The 16,191-nt window shown below is 40.5% G+C and overlaps 1 protein-coding gene across 1 annotated transcript; it reads left to right on the top strand.

Annotated features, from left to right (window-relative positions):
• The first annotated feature begins 1,393 nt into the window (after positions 1-1,393).
• On the top strand, positions 1,394-15,533 carry LOC115372789 (RING finger protein 122). Its single transcript, XM_030070920.1, has 6 exons — positions 1,394-2,399; positions 7,113-7,266; positions 10,412-10,454; positions 10,563-10,604; positions 11,831-11,913; positions 12,761-15,533. The coding sequence occupies exons 1-6, from the start codon at positions 2,375-2,377 to the stop codon at positions 12,879-12,881; spliced, it is 468 nt and encodes a 155-aa protein (XP_029926780.1). The 5' UTR covers positions 1,394-2,374; the 3' UTR covers positions 12,882-15,533.
• The last annotated feature ends 658 nt before the right edge of the window (positions 15,534-16,191 follow it).

A 16,191-nucleotide genomic window follows, 5' to 3' on the forward strand; every position in this document is an offset into this window, starting at 1 on the left:
GACTGAACTGCACCAGCACTTTGTGATCCTGTGCTGCTGACTGAACTTTTTTATAGCACTTGGTCATATTGTGCTCAGGCTCCTCATCCACTATTGTGTCTGCATGTTTTTATGTCATTTGTTTTTAGCAATCTCTATTCATCATATTTTTTATTGCTTTTTTTTCTTTTTAACCTACTCTTAATTGTGTCTTTTCTGTGATACTGTGGCAGGCTAGAAGGAACGATTTTTTTTTTTTTTTTTTTTTTGTATGCAGGTGCATAGGGAAATGACAAATAAAGAAAGCTTCATCTTCAATCTTGATTTTCTACTAATTGTTTACTTTTCTCATTTTCTAGTCATTTTAGGTTATTGTTTTTTATTGTTATTTTTTGTCAAGTCAGTTTCTTTTAATTTTTTTAATTGTTTTTTTTTCCCATGTTAATGCAATTAACATGGGAACAGGCAATAACAGGTAATTTTGTGGTACATTAATTTAATTTTTATTTAATTTTAATTTTAATTTTTTTTTTAATTGCCTGGTAATTTTGTTTTGTTTTGTTTTGTTTTGTTTTTTTTTAAAAAAAAACATAATAATGTAATAATATAATACTTGTTATTGTTATTGTTATTATTATTTTTTTAAATTAATTAATTAATTTATTTATTTATTTTTACAAATTTTACCGTTTTTTGAATCTAATTTTTTAGTAATTTTTGGGTAATTTGCTGATGGCCTGTCTTCCCACATTTCTGAAGGAAATTAAATCAGTTTGCTCGGGTTTCAAAGGCTTAAAAATCAGTTCAGTGTCAATCACCTCTGATATGTTGCATATGAAGCATATTATTGTAGAATCAATCAGTGCCACATGTCTGTGGGAGAGCCTGAACCTGAACTGATTCTGAGACACTGACTGAATACCTTTGCTAATTCCAGATCATCTTTTAGCTCTCTACTGAAAACACACTTTTATGGACTTGCTATCATGGAACTGTTTTTGACTTTGACCATGTCAATCTGCTGCCATTTTTTGTTCTCTAAAATCCTCCCTAATTAATAAAAGACCAACACTGCTCTGCTGTATCAGCCAACTTCAGTTTAGACCTAATGCACAGGCCATATCACTGCCTGTCTCACCCCCCGGCTTGCCTTCATGTCTGCCTGTCTGTCTGCCATCTGCTCTGCAGCTACTTCATAATAGCTTGCAGCTGGAAAGGAAAAGGGGGTGGGGGTGGAGGGGTGGGAGGAAAAACCGACGGGGGCGGGGAAGGAGGGGGTGAAGTGAGGGCAGGCAGGCGGGGAGGGAGGGAGGAGAGAGCAGGGAGGAAGGAGGGGGCGGTGAAAGCAGAGCCGTGATGCAGACAGCGAATCACATGAGCAGGGATCTGTTTACAAACTGAGGGCTGTAGACACGAAGTGGGGAAGAGCGAGAGCAAGAGAGAGAGAGAGACGAGGAAGGAAGAGTGCATGTCAAAACAAGAGGAGAAAGAGAGCAGAGCCTCTGCCTAGATCTCAATTAGCCTCAGTGTCTTTGTCTGTTATATACCTCCCTCTTTTCTCTGCTCAGGGAGAGGGGAAGCTGGGCAGATGGTGGGAGAAGGCAGAGGAGGGATGAGGAGCCGCTTTCCACAGGAACACTGACGGCTGCCTGGCTGGCTATACCGCCGGGGAATCCATCCATGTCCTTCCTTTTGTTTCTCCCTAATTGGCCACAGCAGGTTTTCACAGCCAGGGAGGAGTGCAACATGGAAATCTAAAAGGCAACAAAGGAAGAAGACAGACAGACAGAGAGGACAGGAAGGCAGAAGAGGAAAACAGGAGGAAGAGAGGACGGCAAGCCTCGTGACAATATTTTAAGGGTGAGACAAAGCACAAAAAAAAAAAAAAAAACACAGGGACTGAACTCAGACGGATATCTAGTGTGGTGAATGGGATTTGGAGTATCTGTACCGTCAATGACATTGATGTGCTTTCATTCACTTGGCTTCCAGGTTCATGCCCAAGGAGACACAAGACTGTTGTGTGTTTTTGTTTTCAAGGGGAGAGACCGTGCAATACAGAAAGACTTCAGTAATTCTCCTCTCTGACACCCTCACAGTGCTTTGGAGCATGGATGACAGAAGATCATTTTCTGACCCACTTTGATGAATATTTGTCTCAACTTAATGGAGTAAATCATCTGTGCTGACTGGACAATCAGCTTCCGGTCTACTAACAGTCAGGATTAAAGTTCTGTAAAAGCTAAGGAGAAGTGAACGTACAGATTGTGACTCAGTCTGTTTAGTCCCACAGACAGCCGTGGAAGGCAGACTTTGGGACATTTGAGAGGTCACGACCCCAACGGGTGATCTGCCCTCAGATTTTCTGGGTTTTTGCCAGCCAGAGAATGATTTGATGCGCCCCATCCAGTGCTTTAACGGTAAGTGTCCCGGTGTGATGCTCCATCATAAGCTGTGACCAAGAACAATGATCTCAGAGAGCGTTGTGGTTTGTTATGTGTGTTACCACTGCATACCAGGAACATGATCTCAAGAATATTCCAACTGAATCTTCTGATCTGAGGTTTTCCACAACCAGGAACTGCAGTTTTTCCAGTGATAAATACATTTAGCACTTATTATATGAAGTGTTGCTTGCCTGTTTAACAGTGTTCAGGTGCAGTCCCGGCCCCCCAGACTGCATGCATTTACACATTGGCCTGCCTTTTAGTGCTCCACTATCAATGATTTACTAACATCCTGCTGCGATTACAGCTGCCACCTCAACTCAGCCAAATCTCAACCACTCTACACCCCCATACCCACCGTCCACACTGTACACTAAGACTGCATCCTATGGCCATGACCCCTGCTAAGGCACAAAATGACCTTTGAACCGGGAGAAGGCCACCTTTGGAGAATTTAAGCGGTGGCATTTGACCTAAAGAAAGACCTAACTGCAGACTTAACTACCACTTACTGACTTTGGTTTAAGGCTGAAGTGTGTGTATGTGTGCGTGTGTGTAATCAGTAGCGCCACGTCCAAACCCTCTAGGGCTGAAAACACTCATTTCACATGAAGCCCAAACTCTGGCAGGCGTTCCTGGGCCAAGGAGCAAGTGGAACACATTCCTTTGTGACGCAAGGGTGGTTGTAAATGTTCACATGAAAGTGCTTTCAAATGTTGGAGAGGTGTTTTTCACTGTGGGAGCGTTAAGTTGTGCAAATATGTGGAATGTTTCTCTTCTGGTAAAGCTTGCTTCCAGGTAGTGATGCACTGATAAAGAAAATGAGTGCAGATTGTGACTTCCAGTCAGTGATTATCATGAGGTAAACAAACTTTAATATGAACCAAATCAAATTTCTCCCAGTCCTCAGATAACTTGCATCAGTTTGATACTGCTTCCAGTTGTGCATACTATGAATGTATGTCCTAAACATTCATAAACTGGAGGGTAAACTGATGGATTTACCCTTGACCAGAGGACCATAGGATACCATAGGGTACCATAATGGATCATAGTGGACCATAGGGTACCATAGTGGACCATAGGATACCATAGTGGACCATAGGGGACCACAGGGTTGGGATGGGTGGGGGGAAGTAATGTAAATGTATTTATGTATGCATGTATGTCAAAACATGTGTATGAGGTATATTTTTAAGTGTATAAAGTATAATTTAAATATGGACCCCAGGAAGAGTAGCTGTTATGTTGTAAAAGCTAATGGGGATCCAAATAAACAATAAACCATGTCCTTAGTTATGGAATAGGCCTCAGAAGTCAGATGTAACATTTAGGCCTCATCAACCAACAAACAGCTGGTTCCTGTTCTGGTTCACAAACCTTATTTTGAACTGCTCTGAGCATTTTGACCAAAAATAAATTGGTTCAGAATCTGAAAAGCTGGTTTCCCAGCTGGAACCAAAAAATAGTAGGACCTGAAGTGGGAACTGTGATGACAGCAAGAGTGGGTGTGTATTATTCCACAGGGAAAGATGGAGACAATGGAGAAAACAGAGAAGTGGGAGAGGATACAGTAGTCTGACCAAGAAACAAAACTATTGCTTTCAATTTGGCCATGTCTTGAATTTCAGGAGAGGCTGGAACAGAGCACCAGTCCACCACAGATGACACAGTGGTTCCACTCCAAACGGGTACAGATGTGGGCTGATTCACTAGCTAGCACCTTGGTTCCAAGAATCCCAAACAGAACAGGTTCAAGAACCAGAACTGTTTTGGTTGAAAAGTGGTGACTGACAACAAGCCTTTTCCCAAATATGGAATTTCCGATCCAGCACATTTTCTCTATGGAAAATAGTGTTTTCACACAGTCATCCCTGTCACAGCTATTATTTGAATCGTGGACATTTTTATCGGCACGTTTCTCTCTTAAATAGGACTGGATCCACTGACTCCCCTGAATTCTGCTGCTGCCTTCCAGTTGAAATAATTCCTTTGCTCACAAAAATGCAACACTTCAGCACACATTAAACACATAGCTGGCTGTTCTGCGGTCATGTTTGCCCAATAACTTTACAACTAGAATCATTCTAACTCCCTGCTGAACCACAAAAAAAAAGCTGGCTAGCTAGCTGCCATGTCCATTTCTTTGTCTGATCTGTTCTCTTTGTTCAAGGACAACAACATAGGTATTACTACACTGATTGTGTTCAGTAAAAAATGTGCAAACTATGTTCGCTTTTCATTTGCAAACCAATATCCAAATGTCATTTATTACTCTGGAGGAATTATTCTGCTACGTGCTATGGATTTTTTTTTTTGATCCTCAAGTCTCCAAAATGCAAATCAGAGACAAATGTGACATGGCTTCTGAGTTCCACAGTTTTGTTAAAAGTTTTGTTAAAAATGCCCCCAAAAAAGTACCACTTGTAGCTCTCTCGTACACACATACACACACATAGACAAAATCACAAATAACGCACCTCAGAGCTGAACTTACACCCCGTTCACCAACATGTACTCACACGTCACTTTTCACCTCGGTGTGAAAATTTTGTGCAGCTCAAGATTCACTACAATGAAAGCAGTGTCAGAATGCTATTTGAAACAAGGCTCTCCACACACAGGCTGTGCAATGGCCAGCACACACACACACACACACACACACACACACACACACACACACACACACACACACACACACACACACACACACACACACACACACACACACACACAAAGACACAAGAGACAGTCCAACAATCAGATGAAACACAGAAAAGATAGAAATATGGAGGCACACCCACACATCCACTGTAAAGCATGCAAACCATTTATGCTAATTCTAAATCACAGTTCACATTTGACCTGTTAAAGCCCATGATGTAAATCATCCTCTGTCCATGTAATAAACAACGTGCCTAAATCTCTTAATGCTTACAAATGCATTCAGGTCCTTAAATGCCACATATAAAGCACCCTTTATGCTCTTTGTGTTACATTTCTACCTTGTGTTTTTTTTGCTGATTTGTGGCTTTCAAAGAGTGATGTAGGATAAATTCCTCACACATAAACTACCCTCTATCTCTGGCCACTGTGCTCAAAGGCCTTTATGTTTTCAAATGCCTAGCAGCTTGCATTACGAACAGGGGAAGGTTGTATTTATGAGAGCCTTGTTCTTTGTATCAAGACTTAAAGACCTCAAGGTTTCAAGTCTGATTCACAGACAAACCCCAATGTGATCTCCTCCAAATCATGTTAAGCATAAGTTTTGTCCATTTTTGATAGAAGGGTGATGTAGTTTGTTTGATTATGTATTACTGCAGAATCAATCAATCACTGGTTCCACACTGGTTGTCTATGGTAGGACCTTAACCCTGACTGACGTTAATGAGACATTTCAATCAGATTCCACATAGATATAGGCCTACATGAGTATGTTCTATATTCCTGAAGGACCATACCAGTGAGTCTGAATGTTTGGCCCCTTTACTAAAATTCACCCATATTTTACACTAAAACAAACCATTTTGCCAGTCATGTGGGGGTACTCAAGATTTCACAACATATAATCAAAATCCCATCTCTCAAGTTTTTAGTTCAAAGACTGATCTTGTTGGGCCTCTGTGGCTATTGAAGTCATCAACATTCATAAACCACAGAACTGATAATTGGCTGTTTAAAGCAGATGCTTCCCTGGGGACTATTTTTTGGTGGAGGGACCGTTTCACTCAATCAAAACACAACAGTGCTGCTGCTTTTAGGAAAACTAATGTGGAGGACTTTATTATGGTCATGGAATACTGGAGTGAAGAAAGTTTGAAGTGTCTGAAAGTTCATTTTTATATCAGTGTGGAATGAATGGAAACCAACAGCTGGACAAAAGGGAGGAAAAATGATACAGTGGTGGAAAAAAGTTTTGGGACAGCCCATGCATTTGTGAAATATTGCATTAAGAATCACTCTTAGGTCTGCAAGTGCAATTTCCTTTAGTACAGTCACAGCCAAAATACTAAACAAATCCTAAAAAAGCCATTAAAAACTTAAAATTGATTGGTTCCATAAAAATACACGAGAAATTTTGAGTATTGGGTCATTTTGGTACCAGTGATGAAGGTGGTTCTTTTTATTAAAAGACACAATTTTTGTTGTCAAGCTTCATGTCTATATAAAGCAGCACATTTGAAAGTTCTTCAGACACAAAAATGGCTAAAACAAGGAACCTAACGCAGGAAACACGCCTGAAGATAAAGATTACACTGTCAACAATTTAGTTTGGTTAGTTTTTCTTGTAAACAATAAACAAAAAAATTTAATTTGTATTTGCTTGTATCTGTCTAATGCAGCCACACCTTTTGAAACACAAAAAAGATTTTTCCACAAATATTTCATGATAATATTTGAGATTGTGAGATTGTGTAAAATTTTAAGGGTGTCCGAAAACTTTTTTCCACCACTGTATGTTGTACATCCTGACAAAAAAGCATGTATTCCTTATGATTATTGCCCATAAAAACTGCCAGATTTAAAGAAAAAATGCAACAACAGGTAACTTTAACCCAAATCAGCATTAGCCTGCAAAACCCAATTTCAGTCAAACAGTCACAGGAAGCACTCTCTTTGTTGCATTGCATTTTGTGTTAAGTGTATTTGTTTTGTAATGTAACCCAAGTTTTTTGTTCCCGTTAGGGTATCTGTGTGGTCTCGGATTTCACAACTGTGATCCCTACTGTAAGATGATGTCTGAGATCTACCACTTGCCGCTCAATGTCTACGTCATCATCCTGGGCATCGGCCTCTTCATCTTCATGCTCAGTCTCATCTTCTGCTGCTACCTGTTTAGGTACAACGCAACAAAGCTGACTTACCGCTCCTACAGGGTTCACACAGGGGTTGGGCAGAGATGTCAAGCTGATATTGGCCTTTTTGTAAGAAAACAAAATTATAAGTCAGTGTGGTTCACCTCCGACATAATTGAGGTTGTTCCCCGACCACAGTTAGTGAATATATATTTATTATTCATATTTTTATGCTGGATGTTTGATCACATTATTGCAGTTTTCTGTTGAAACTGGGAAGATGTTACTCATCAGTGCAGTGAAGCCTGCCTTAAGGAGCTGCTAATACACCTTAAGATTTTCATTAGCTTGACTTTCAGGAGAGTTTTGGTATACCATGAGGGACTAAATCCTTTTCAGAGGCTTTTTCTGAGAACACAGTACTGGTGAAAACACAGAATGCTTGGATTTTGTTAACAAAAAAAAAAAAAAAAAAAAGACAAGAAATGCTGGGGAATGATAGAGGGATGCCATGCAGCAAAGGGCTCAGACTGGATTTAAACCAGGCCGCTGCTGTAAGGACTTCAGGTCTATTGATGCTTCTGCACAGAATCTACACTACAGCTTATGGCGTAGCCTGCAGCAGCCAGGCACCACATACGTAGACTACGCCATAACCTGATTGTGGTGACGCAGATCACAACAACTATGGCAGGTCTGCTTGGACGGCTGTGCGACTGGAAATGATTCGAACAAGTCCTTAAATGCAAATCTGATTCTGTTTTGTGACATTTGTGTAGGTTTAGTTTAAGGCAAAGTCAGTCCCGTCCAGTCTGGTTCTGGCTAACTGTGGCTAGTTTGGTGCAGCTAGCTGTTAGCTGGCTGGCCGGTTAAACTCTGAACGGGACAAACAAATCATTTCACATAATGCTCTGTGTTTTTTCACAAATATACAAAACCCAAAGTGACATTACTGAATCGGTAACATTTGCCAGTGTTTGAAGTATATAAAGAAACTTCTTCCATTGTCTGGAGAAAGTTTTGGTGGTGGTATTGCAGGGCAACTTGGACACACCAGTGCACACGGCATAGGCCGCGGTGTAGGCCCGGGGTAGATTCTACACAGAAGCCTTCAGCCTTGATAGGTGGTACGCACTCTACCACCTATCAACACACCCCTTCTTAGATATTTGTTACATTTTTGTGCTATGAAAATAGTTAAATTTAGATATACCAGTGAATACCAGGGCAATATATTGTCCATGGGCAGCTTCAGTTTACAGCTGGGCGAGTCTAGATGAAGCTGGACTGCCGCTGCACCTTGGATGACTGAAACTGACAGTTTGTACGCTGTTATTTCATGTTCCTATTATTCGCATTTGTATGTGCACACACCAGCCATATAGCTCCACAACATTGAGTGTTGAGCAGAGGCAGTTCTGTCAGTGTGATCACTTTTAATAAGCAGCCTTTCTGTGGTTCAGTCACCTCCCTGCAGGAAGGAGTCCATCAGAACAGGGAAAAGATGACAAAACATGAAAGAAGGCAGTGGTTTTGTGTTCTACCGGTTCCCAGGACAGGAGTTTTGTAGCAGCTTGGAGTCTTTGTTTGCTTGGCTCAGCCCTCAGTGCCATTTGATTGGCTAAGCAGCTCAAGATGCAGCAATTACTTTTATGAGTTTGGCTCATCAATAACCCATAGTGATTGAACGCTGGCTGACATAGCAGGCTCCGCTTTTTGACCTCTTCAAGAGCACGACATATTCCAGACCAGCACTTGCATGCCTGGTGAGAGTAATATAGTCATCAACAACATAATTTCCCTTCTGGGGACTAATAAAGTACTTTAAAATGCCATAAATCAGTTTTAGAAATGAAACTGTTACCTTCAAAAGACAGGATTGCAGAGATATTCATGTTACCATGTTGTAAGCAGCTGCTCTGGGCTTCACCCCTGTCTGTCTGCCAGCTGCACGTCACTTAGGAACACATTTCCATGACATTTGGTGGACAGATATTTTGTTGTAGGATTTCCAGGGATTTTGTTGTAGGATCGGAATTAGCAGGGACTCACTGATACAATACGAGTCATGATACTTGGGGGCCAGTTTGATATGTATTGCAATTATCATGCAACTTTGGAAAAATGACTTTTTAATTTTACAATTAATGTAATATATAAAGATGAAATGTAAAAAAAAAAAAAAAAAAACTAAATTAAAGTAAATAAGTAAAGTTAAAATGTATTGAAATGAAAAATAAACTAAAGAAAAATGAATGAAGTTATTAAGTAGTAGAATTTAAAGTAAAAATTTAAGTAAAAAATATATAAATTAACTAAAACAATAATAATTATGTCAGTTCTATATGAATGATTTTTCTGTATATTTGATGCAAGTTAATGCATAATAATTTAATTTAATTGTGCTAACTAAATAAATTAAATGCTTTCAAAGTTATTTTTTAATTAATTTGTTTATTCCTATTTTCATTTTATTTAAATGAAATAGGAATTCTCAAAGAAAATCTCAAAAAAAAAGAAAAAAAGAAAACAATCAATTTGAATCAATCGACCGAATCAATGTTTTTTTCCCATCCCTAATTTCCACCATTGCCACCATTGGATGATTCTAATTTTTGAGCTGTGACGCTATCAGAGATAGAGTCTTGATTCTTGGAAGCGTTACAAGATTGGTTTAACTTAATCTTAGGGATGATGTCTTTAGGGACTGCAGCAAATTGGGGTTGAATTGTTCAGTGTTGGTTTCCTAACTCTAGCGCGGCTTTAAAATCAATCATTATCACTGGAGATCAGTCAAACTTCTCCAGTGGTTTGTGTCTCATCTCGGTATGAAACCCTTAATTTGCTCATGACAGTAAATGACATATCCTATATGCTTTAAACAACTCCACGATCGGCTTGATCAGATGAGATTTCAGTCAGAACTCCTGGGAGGGGCAGGGGCACCGTCTTCACCTGCCATCGCACGTGTTGCAGAGATGCTCATGGCAAGTATAGATGCACAGGTTGTGACTTGAACTTGGCATTGGTGTGAATTCCAGGAGTGCATGCACAGTCTTCCAGTTGACTCATATAGCATGACAAGACATGTTGTGAGAGAAGACAGAAGTCTGTCAGAAGCATTATGTCACTGTATGGCTCTGAAATGTGGCATTATATAATATGTGACTGTTTTTTTTTCTTGTGCAGATTGAGGCGACAAGGTGCAAGAGAGCAATATGGCTATAATGAGGTAACACTCATGTCATTTTGATTGCTATCCAAGTCAGTTTGACTTTAATGCAGACTAGTTGCCCATTAAGATGTGTGTCCATTCTCCTGTATCCACTCTTTTCAACAGGTTGTTTTGAAAGGAGCAGGGAAGAAACTGAGCCTCCTTGGTGTAAGTTGAACACTGGATGTTTTCTGGGTGAATTCCGGGTCAGTTTCTTTCACCTTTAGCAGCTGTTGGAATTGGCAAATGGGGCAAAAATATTGTGGCCAACACGGTGGTTTATAAGTAACAAGAGTACTATTTAATGAAAAGAGGAAGGTTAAATCCACAAAACATTATCAGAGGCAGAGCTGCTGTGGAGGCACAAATAATCTCACTGGTTGAGTTAAACTTCAGTGGATGGAGCCAAAGAAGCACAGATTTTCAAAGGCAAGTTTTCCAGAGTGAGATAGCCCCCGTCTTTCACCTCCTGCCTTTTCAGCTTCGGTCTGACCAGCTTAGCTAGAGAAACTGTTGCTTTTTGGCTCTGCCCACTGAGGTTTAACTCAACCGGTGGGATTATTTCTGCGTCCAGATTAGCTCTGCCTCCTAGAAAGGTTTGCATTCTTTTTCCCTCTTTATTCCTTTCTTTGTTTTTATATAATTGCTGGAAAGTTGCTCAAATATATTGCATTAAAATATTGCTTATATATCGCCCCTTTAAAAGATGGTCAGACTTACTAATTCCTTGCACCTGTTGGTTGGTAGTCACTGAACTAAAGGCAGAATGAGTAGGATTTGTCAGCATTCAAAGCTGGCCCCTCCTTCCTGGCTAAGTTAACTGCCAGCAGCGACTTTTCATTTCCTAGGTCAGTGACGGGATGAAATGACCACCCAAATTGTAAAGGTAAAAAGGCCAACACTGCATTGCTCTTCATCTTCATCCTCTCGCCAGCGCGTGAAAGCCAACCCCAGATTCACTCTCGCTGTGGAACGAGCTTTGTTTTCGTGGCGTTTCACCTCGCTATATTTCCTGTTTTCCACGGTCTGTGTTTGAGATTTTTTATAGCTTCCTATTGGATGTGTTGCTATTTATCTGCCACCATGCTGCACTGTTATTGGCTGGGAGCTACACACCCACTGCCCAAAGGCTGATGCCCAGGGGAGTCCCGAGCTCGGAAAAACAAGAAAATCCATGCAGAGGGCAGGGTCTCTGCAGACACACACAGCAACACACACTCAGTGGCTCTGTACATTGTTTTTTAGGAAAATTCAACACATTCTGCCTTTAAACTCTTGAATTTCCCAATTATGATAGGGCTTGTGTCTGAGATAACTGTGTTAGCTGAAAATAGTGGCTGAGGGGTGAATTGCAATACAAACAGATGTCATAACCTGTCATCTTTATCTTGCAGCAAACGTGTGCTGTGTGTTTAGAGGAGTTTCGCAGCAGGGATGAGCTTGGAGTATGTCCATGCTCCCATGCTTTTCACAAGAAGTAAGTTCTCCAGTCTTGGTGGAAACTCTCCTCTGAAACAGAATTCATAGATGATGTTAAATAAGCTTGGATGGCTGAATCCATAATTGTGAACATATACAAACTGTTGCAGTGCTACAATTACATTTCAAGCTCAGAATCAGAAAATAAAACCATGTTCATGGAAAATCACTGTTGGTGCAGCCACTGTGTCTGCAAATTCAGTCTCATATATTGCCAATGAGTTGTCTCCATAAAGTTTCAGTTGGCAAACCACAAACTGCAGTGTTCCTCCATTTATATTCTTTAGTATTGGTAAAGATGTGTTTTTGGCACAAGCTTGAGGAACCTGTTCATCATAATGAAACCCAAATTCCACCTTTGGGTGGAATTTTACTTTCAGTTAACAGCTGAAGCAGTTACGAAAGCAGTGCAACACCACAATTTGTCTCAGGAGAGACAGAGTCATTAACTATCTTAGGATGCCCTGGGGAAAATGACAAGCAAATACTTGATAAGATGTGACCTTGCATATTTGAATATGAAGATGTTTTACCCTTTTGCCCTGCAGCTTAGGTGTAACACCGACAGCAGTGCCTTCAGACCAGTTTGCTTGAACTGCTGACTGACATTTTTCTGCTCATACTACCATCATCAAATTATTATCCGTTATATTAGACTAGACTGTAGACTGTGTAAATACTCAGCCGGCATGTCTGCACATGCCCGTTTTACAGAGTCACTGTAACTGTTTTAAGTTTTCGAATGCCGCTGTTTCTTGTACTTATTCCTTAACTTTCTCCTGTACTTCCCTTGCTCAAACCTCATGACCTGAGTAACGTCTATCTCATCTGTCTACTCCTCTCAGGTGTCTGCTAAAATGGTTAGAGATCCGCAGTGTCTGTCCCATGTGCAACAAGCCCATCTGCCGCCTTCAGCCTGACCCCCCACAAGGGGCCGAGGGGGCCCAGAGTCCCCTGGAAGTCTAAAAGGAGAAGGTATATCCAGCAGCACCTCACCCTCTCCAGTCAGTCTGCAGCCAAGAGACTAGAGGGGCTTGTTTCCCACCACACACCACCTCCCTTCACTGTCTGTCCCAGCTGATTGGACTTCTAAGCACACACACATTTACTGCAGGTAACACTGCTCTGCACACAGACGTAATCTCATTGACTGACTCAAACCTCAGTGAGCGGGGCCAAAGAAGCACAACTTTTCAGAGAGGAAGTGAGTGAACTGAGAAAGCTGAAGAGCAAAGCAGGCAAAATATATATGTAAAAAATCACATATAAATGGCAGAATTCTTTTTCAAATGATTCATCACCACAGTTACAGGCTAGTCCTGCTAGTTTGAACTTGAAAGGTCAGATAGACTAACTGCCTAACTTAAATAATGCGGTATGGTTATACTGCATATTTTGAATTAGTAGCAAGACACTGTAAAAATAATTCAAGTGTTTCAACTTAAAAACCTAAGTTCACTGCCATAAAAAATATGAGTTAACACAACTTCAAGATAAGTTTGGTTTCAGCTCAAAAAGGTTAAGTTACACAAGTTGCTGAACTAATGATCATTTGTTGTTTAAAACTGATCATTTAAAACAACTCTACAACATTATCCATTCAAAAAAAACTTGTTTTGTCTTGTCAAACAAACCTATAGTTCCACGCTATTTCAACTCAGATTTTCAAGTTATGATAACTTCAGCGTATTAACCACAATTGCCATTTCAAGACTTGACGTTATTAGCTAACTGCCCTCTTACCCCATACCCTAGTTTTCACTAAACTTCAGCCTTATGCAAGAAAACGGTTGTTCTTTGATTCTGGCCACTGAGGTTTAACTCAACCAATGAGATTATTTATGGATCTAGAGCAGCTCTGCCTCTGAGAAATATTTGTATAGCAAACTGCAATCTGCTCATTTCCAATTTCCCTGAAACTGCACATGGATCCAGATGAAGATGACATATCTTGACCTTCCTCCATAATGGAAGACCTTGGAGATGTAAATGTGCCCCTCTGACACCAGCTTTGAAAGGACCAGATACCTTCAGCTCTCCATTGCCTTGAATGTGAAGGTATATGCAGAGACTGCAAAAATGTGCAATAGCGGACAAGAAGACATTACAATCAAACTAAATGGAGCTCAAAGAAGACTGAGAAGAAACAGGGGATGGTGGCTGTAATCTTCCATTGTTGCACAATCAGTTATTTCCATCCCATGTTGCCAAGCTGAGTGAAGATAGAGAGACTGTGTTTGGTGAGTGAGGTGAGTCAGGATGGGATTAGAAGAGACTATAAGCCACTCCCGCAGATGCTGGCACATGCCTGTTCAAGGTATTCAGTTACCACCAAGGGTCCCGGAGCAGCCGACCATTGAAGAATAAGTTTAGTATTTATGAACCCATGCCATATTAAAATGTTGATTCCCATCATTTATAATGGTACATAGCACAACCCAACTGCAAGGATGTAATGTACTGCTGTGAAAAAAGAAGTTCCAAATGTAGTAATAAGCAAACTTGTTCCGTTAAGTCCTAAAAATCTAACAGACACACAACTGCACTGTGATGTTTCCTGTTTTCAAAAAGGACATTTCAAATGTTTTTTGAGAGGCTAAAAACAAGTTCCCTATTGCAAGGGTTCTCAAACCTTTTTTTTTTTTAAGCAATGTACTCCCTTTGAAATGTTTTTTAAGGCAAGTACCCCCTGACCAGTGAAGGAAAACACTGTTGGTAGAGACAACAACCTGATAATAACGATATTTTGTCAGCTCTGTTTTTGCTTCTTCTTCTCTTCTTCCTGCTTGTTTCCAGCTGTATCGCTGCTACGCTTCAACCACGAATCCATTTTCTGGATTTTGTCTTCTCTCCCCCCGGTCATAGTGAACAAATATGCTCACCTGATGGCACCAGATTTAAACCACAAACTCACACATTTTGGAAACCCCTTGGGAGAACTGAATATAATATGTAGTTTATCAAATTTACATTTACATTTTTATTGAACTTATTATAGAATAGGCTAATTATTTAAAGATTTATGCATTTAAATCAACATTTTAAACATCTCTCATACCCCCGTGCAGTACTGCAACACACCCTTTGGAGTACATGTACTTCCATTTGAGAACCACTGCCCTGTTGGTGTGTGTTGAAGGCCGGTGAGAAGCTGCAGCAGTGTGGTCAGTGTCTTGTCACTAAAGTGGTGAGGTTGTGCTATGTGCCACTGTAAATGATGGGAACAAACATTTTAATATGGCCTGGGCTGAAAAATACTGAGCCTATCCTTTTAAGCAACACACTTATATAATATATACATAGTCTTTAAGTTATTTCTAAGGAGTTGTTTTGTATCATAACTGGCTTTCAATAAAAACGTATAGTGTTTCAGTGATGCTTAAATGCTCTGTCATTTCTCAAAGAACTGCATGCCGGGGTTTCCACTGAGATAAAACTGAGCCAAGCTCTCTGCAATGAAATGTTAGGCCCCAATGTCTAAGACCTGCTCTCCACTGCAGTGATATAAATAGGCACATTTCACTGATATGAAGAGCCCGTTTTAGCCGCTTTCTTGTCTAAGTGAGGTGCAGGATAAAGCATCCCTCCCCATAGTAACTGTGTACATAAAGCTAGCCGAAAACACTGACGGCCATGGATGTAGAGGAGAGTGCACGCCTAAACTCACATCATCCACATTCAGTGTGAATTGGTGTATACTCACCTTTCAAAAGTGTTGCTCATGTTCTGATATAAATTCTTGCTTTATATTAATATCAGGCTAATATTGCGGGGGGGGGGGGGGGGGGGGGGGGGGGGGGGGGGGGGGGGGAGTTGCTCGTATTTTTGTAAGAGCAACTCTCTGGCATATTTCAAAACAAAGCTATAAAGATGCTTCACAGAGGCGAGGAATGAATCAAAGGCAACAACGTAAAACAGGCACAAGACAGAAGAACGAAGAGAAGAAAAACAATTCAACCCAAGTAAATAAAGTCAGAACAGTCCAGTCAGAACATGTCACATGAGAGATGAGCCAAAGAAAGACAAACAAGAAAATAAGAGTAATAACTAGCACAACGGGGACTGAAATAAGACAATTATTAAATGAATAAGGTTCAAACACACAATCAGCCACGTACAAGTCTCGTGGTTAGAAACACTGGAGATATATAGAAAACAATATTTGCATATTCTGCATCTCCATGATACGTAGATGACTGATGCCTTGTGCCCCCTGCTGGACAAGAAACATGGCTGCAGCTTTACAGCTGCAGAGAGGGCTGACGAGGTAAGAGTC

Source organism: Myripristis murdjan, chromosome 15 (assembly GCF_902150065.1).
Source record: "Myripristis murdjan chromosome 15, fMyrMur1.1, whole genome shotgun sequence".
In the NCBI taxonomy this organism is placed as follows: Eukaryota; Metazoa; Chordata; class Actinopteri; order Holocentriformes; family Holocentridae; genus Myripristis; species Myripristis murdjan.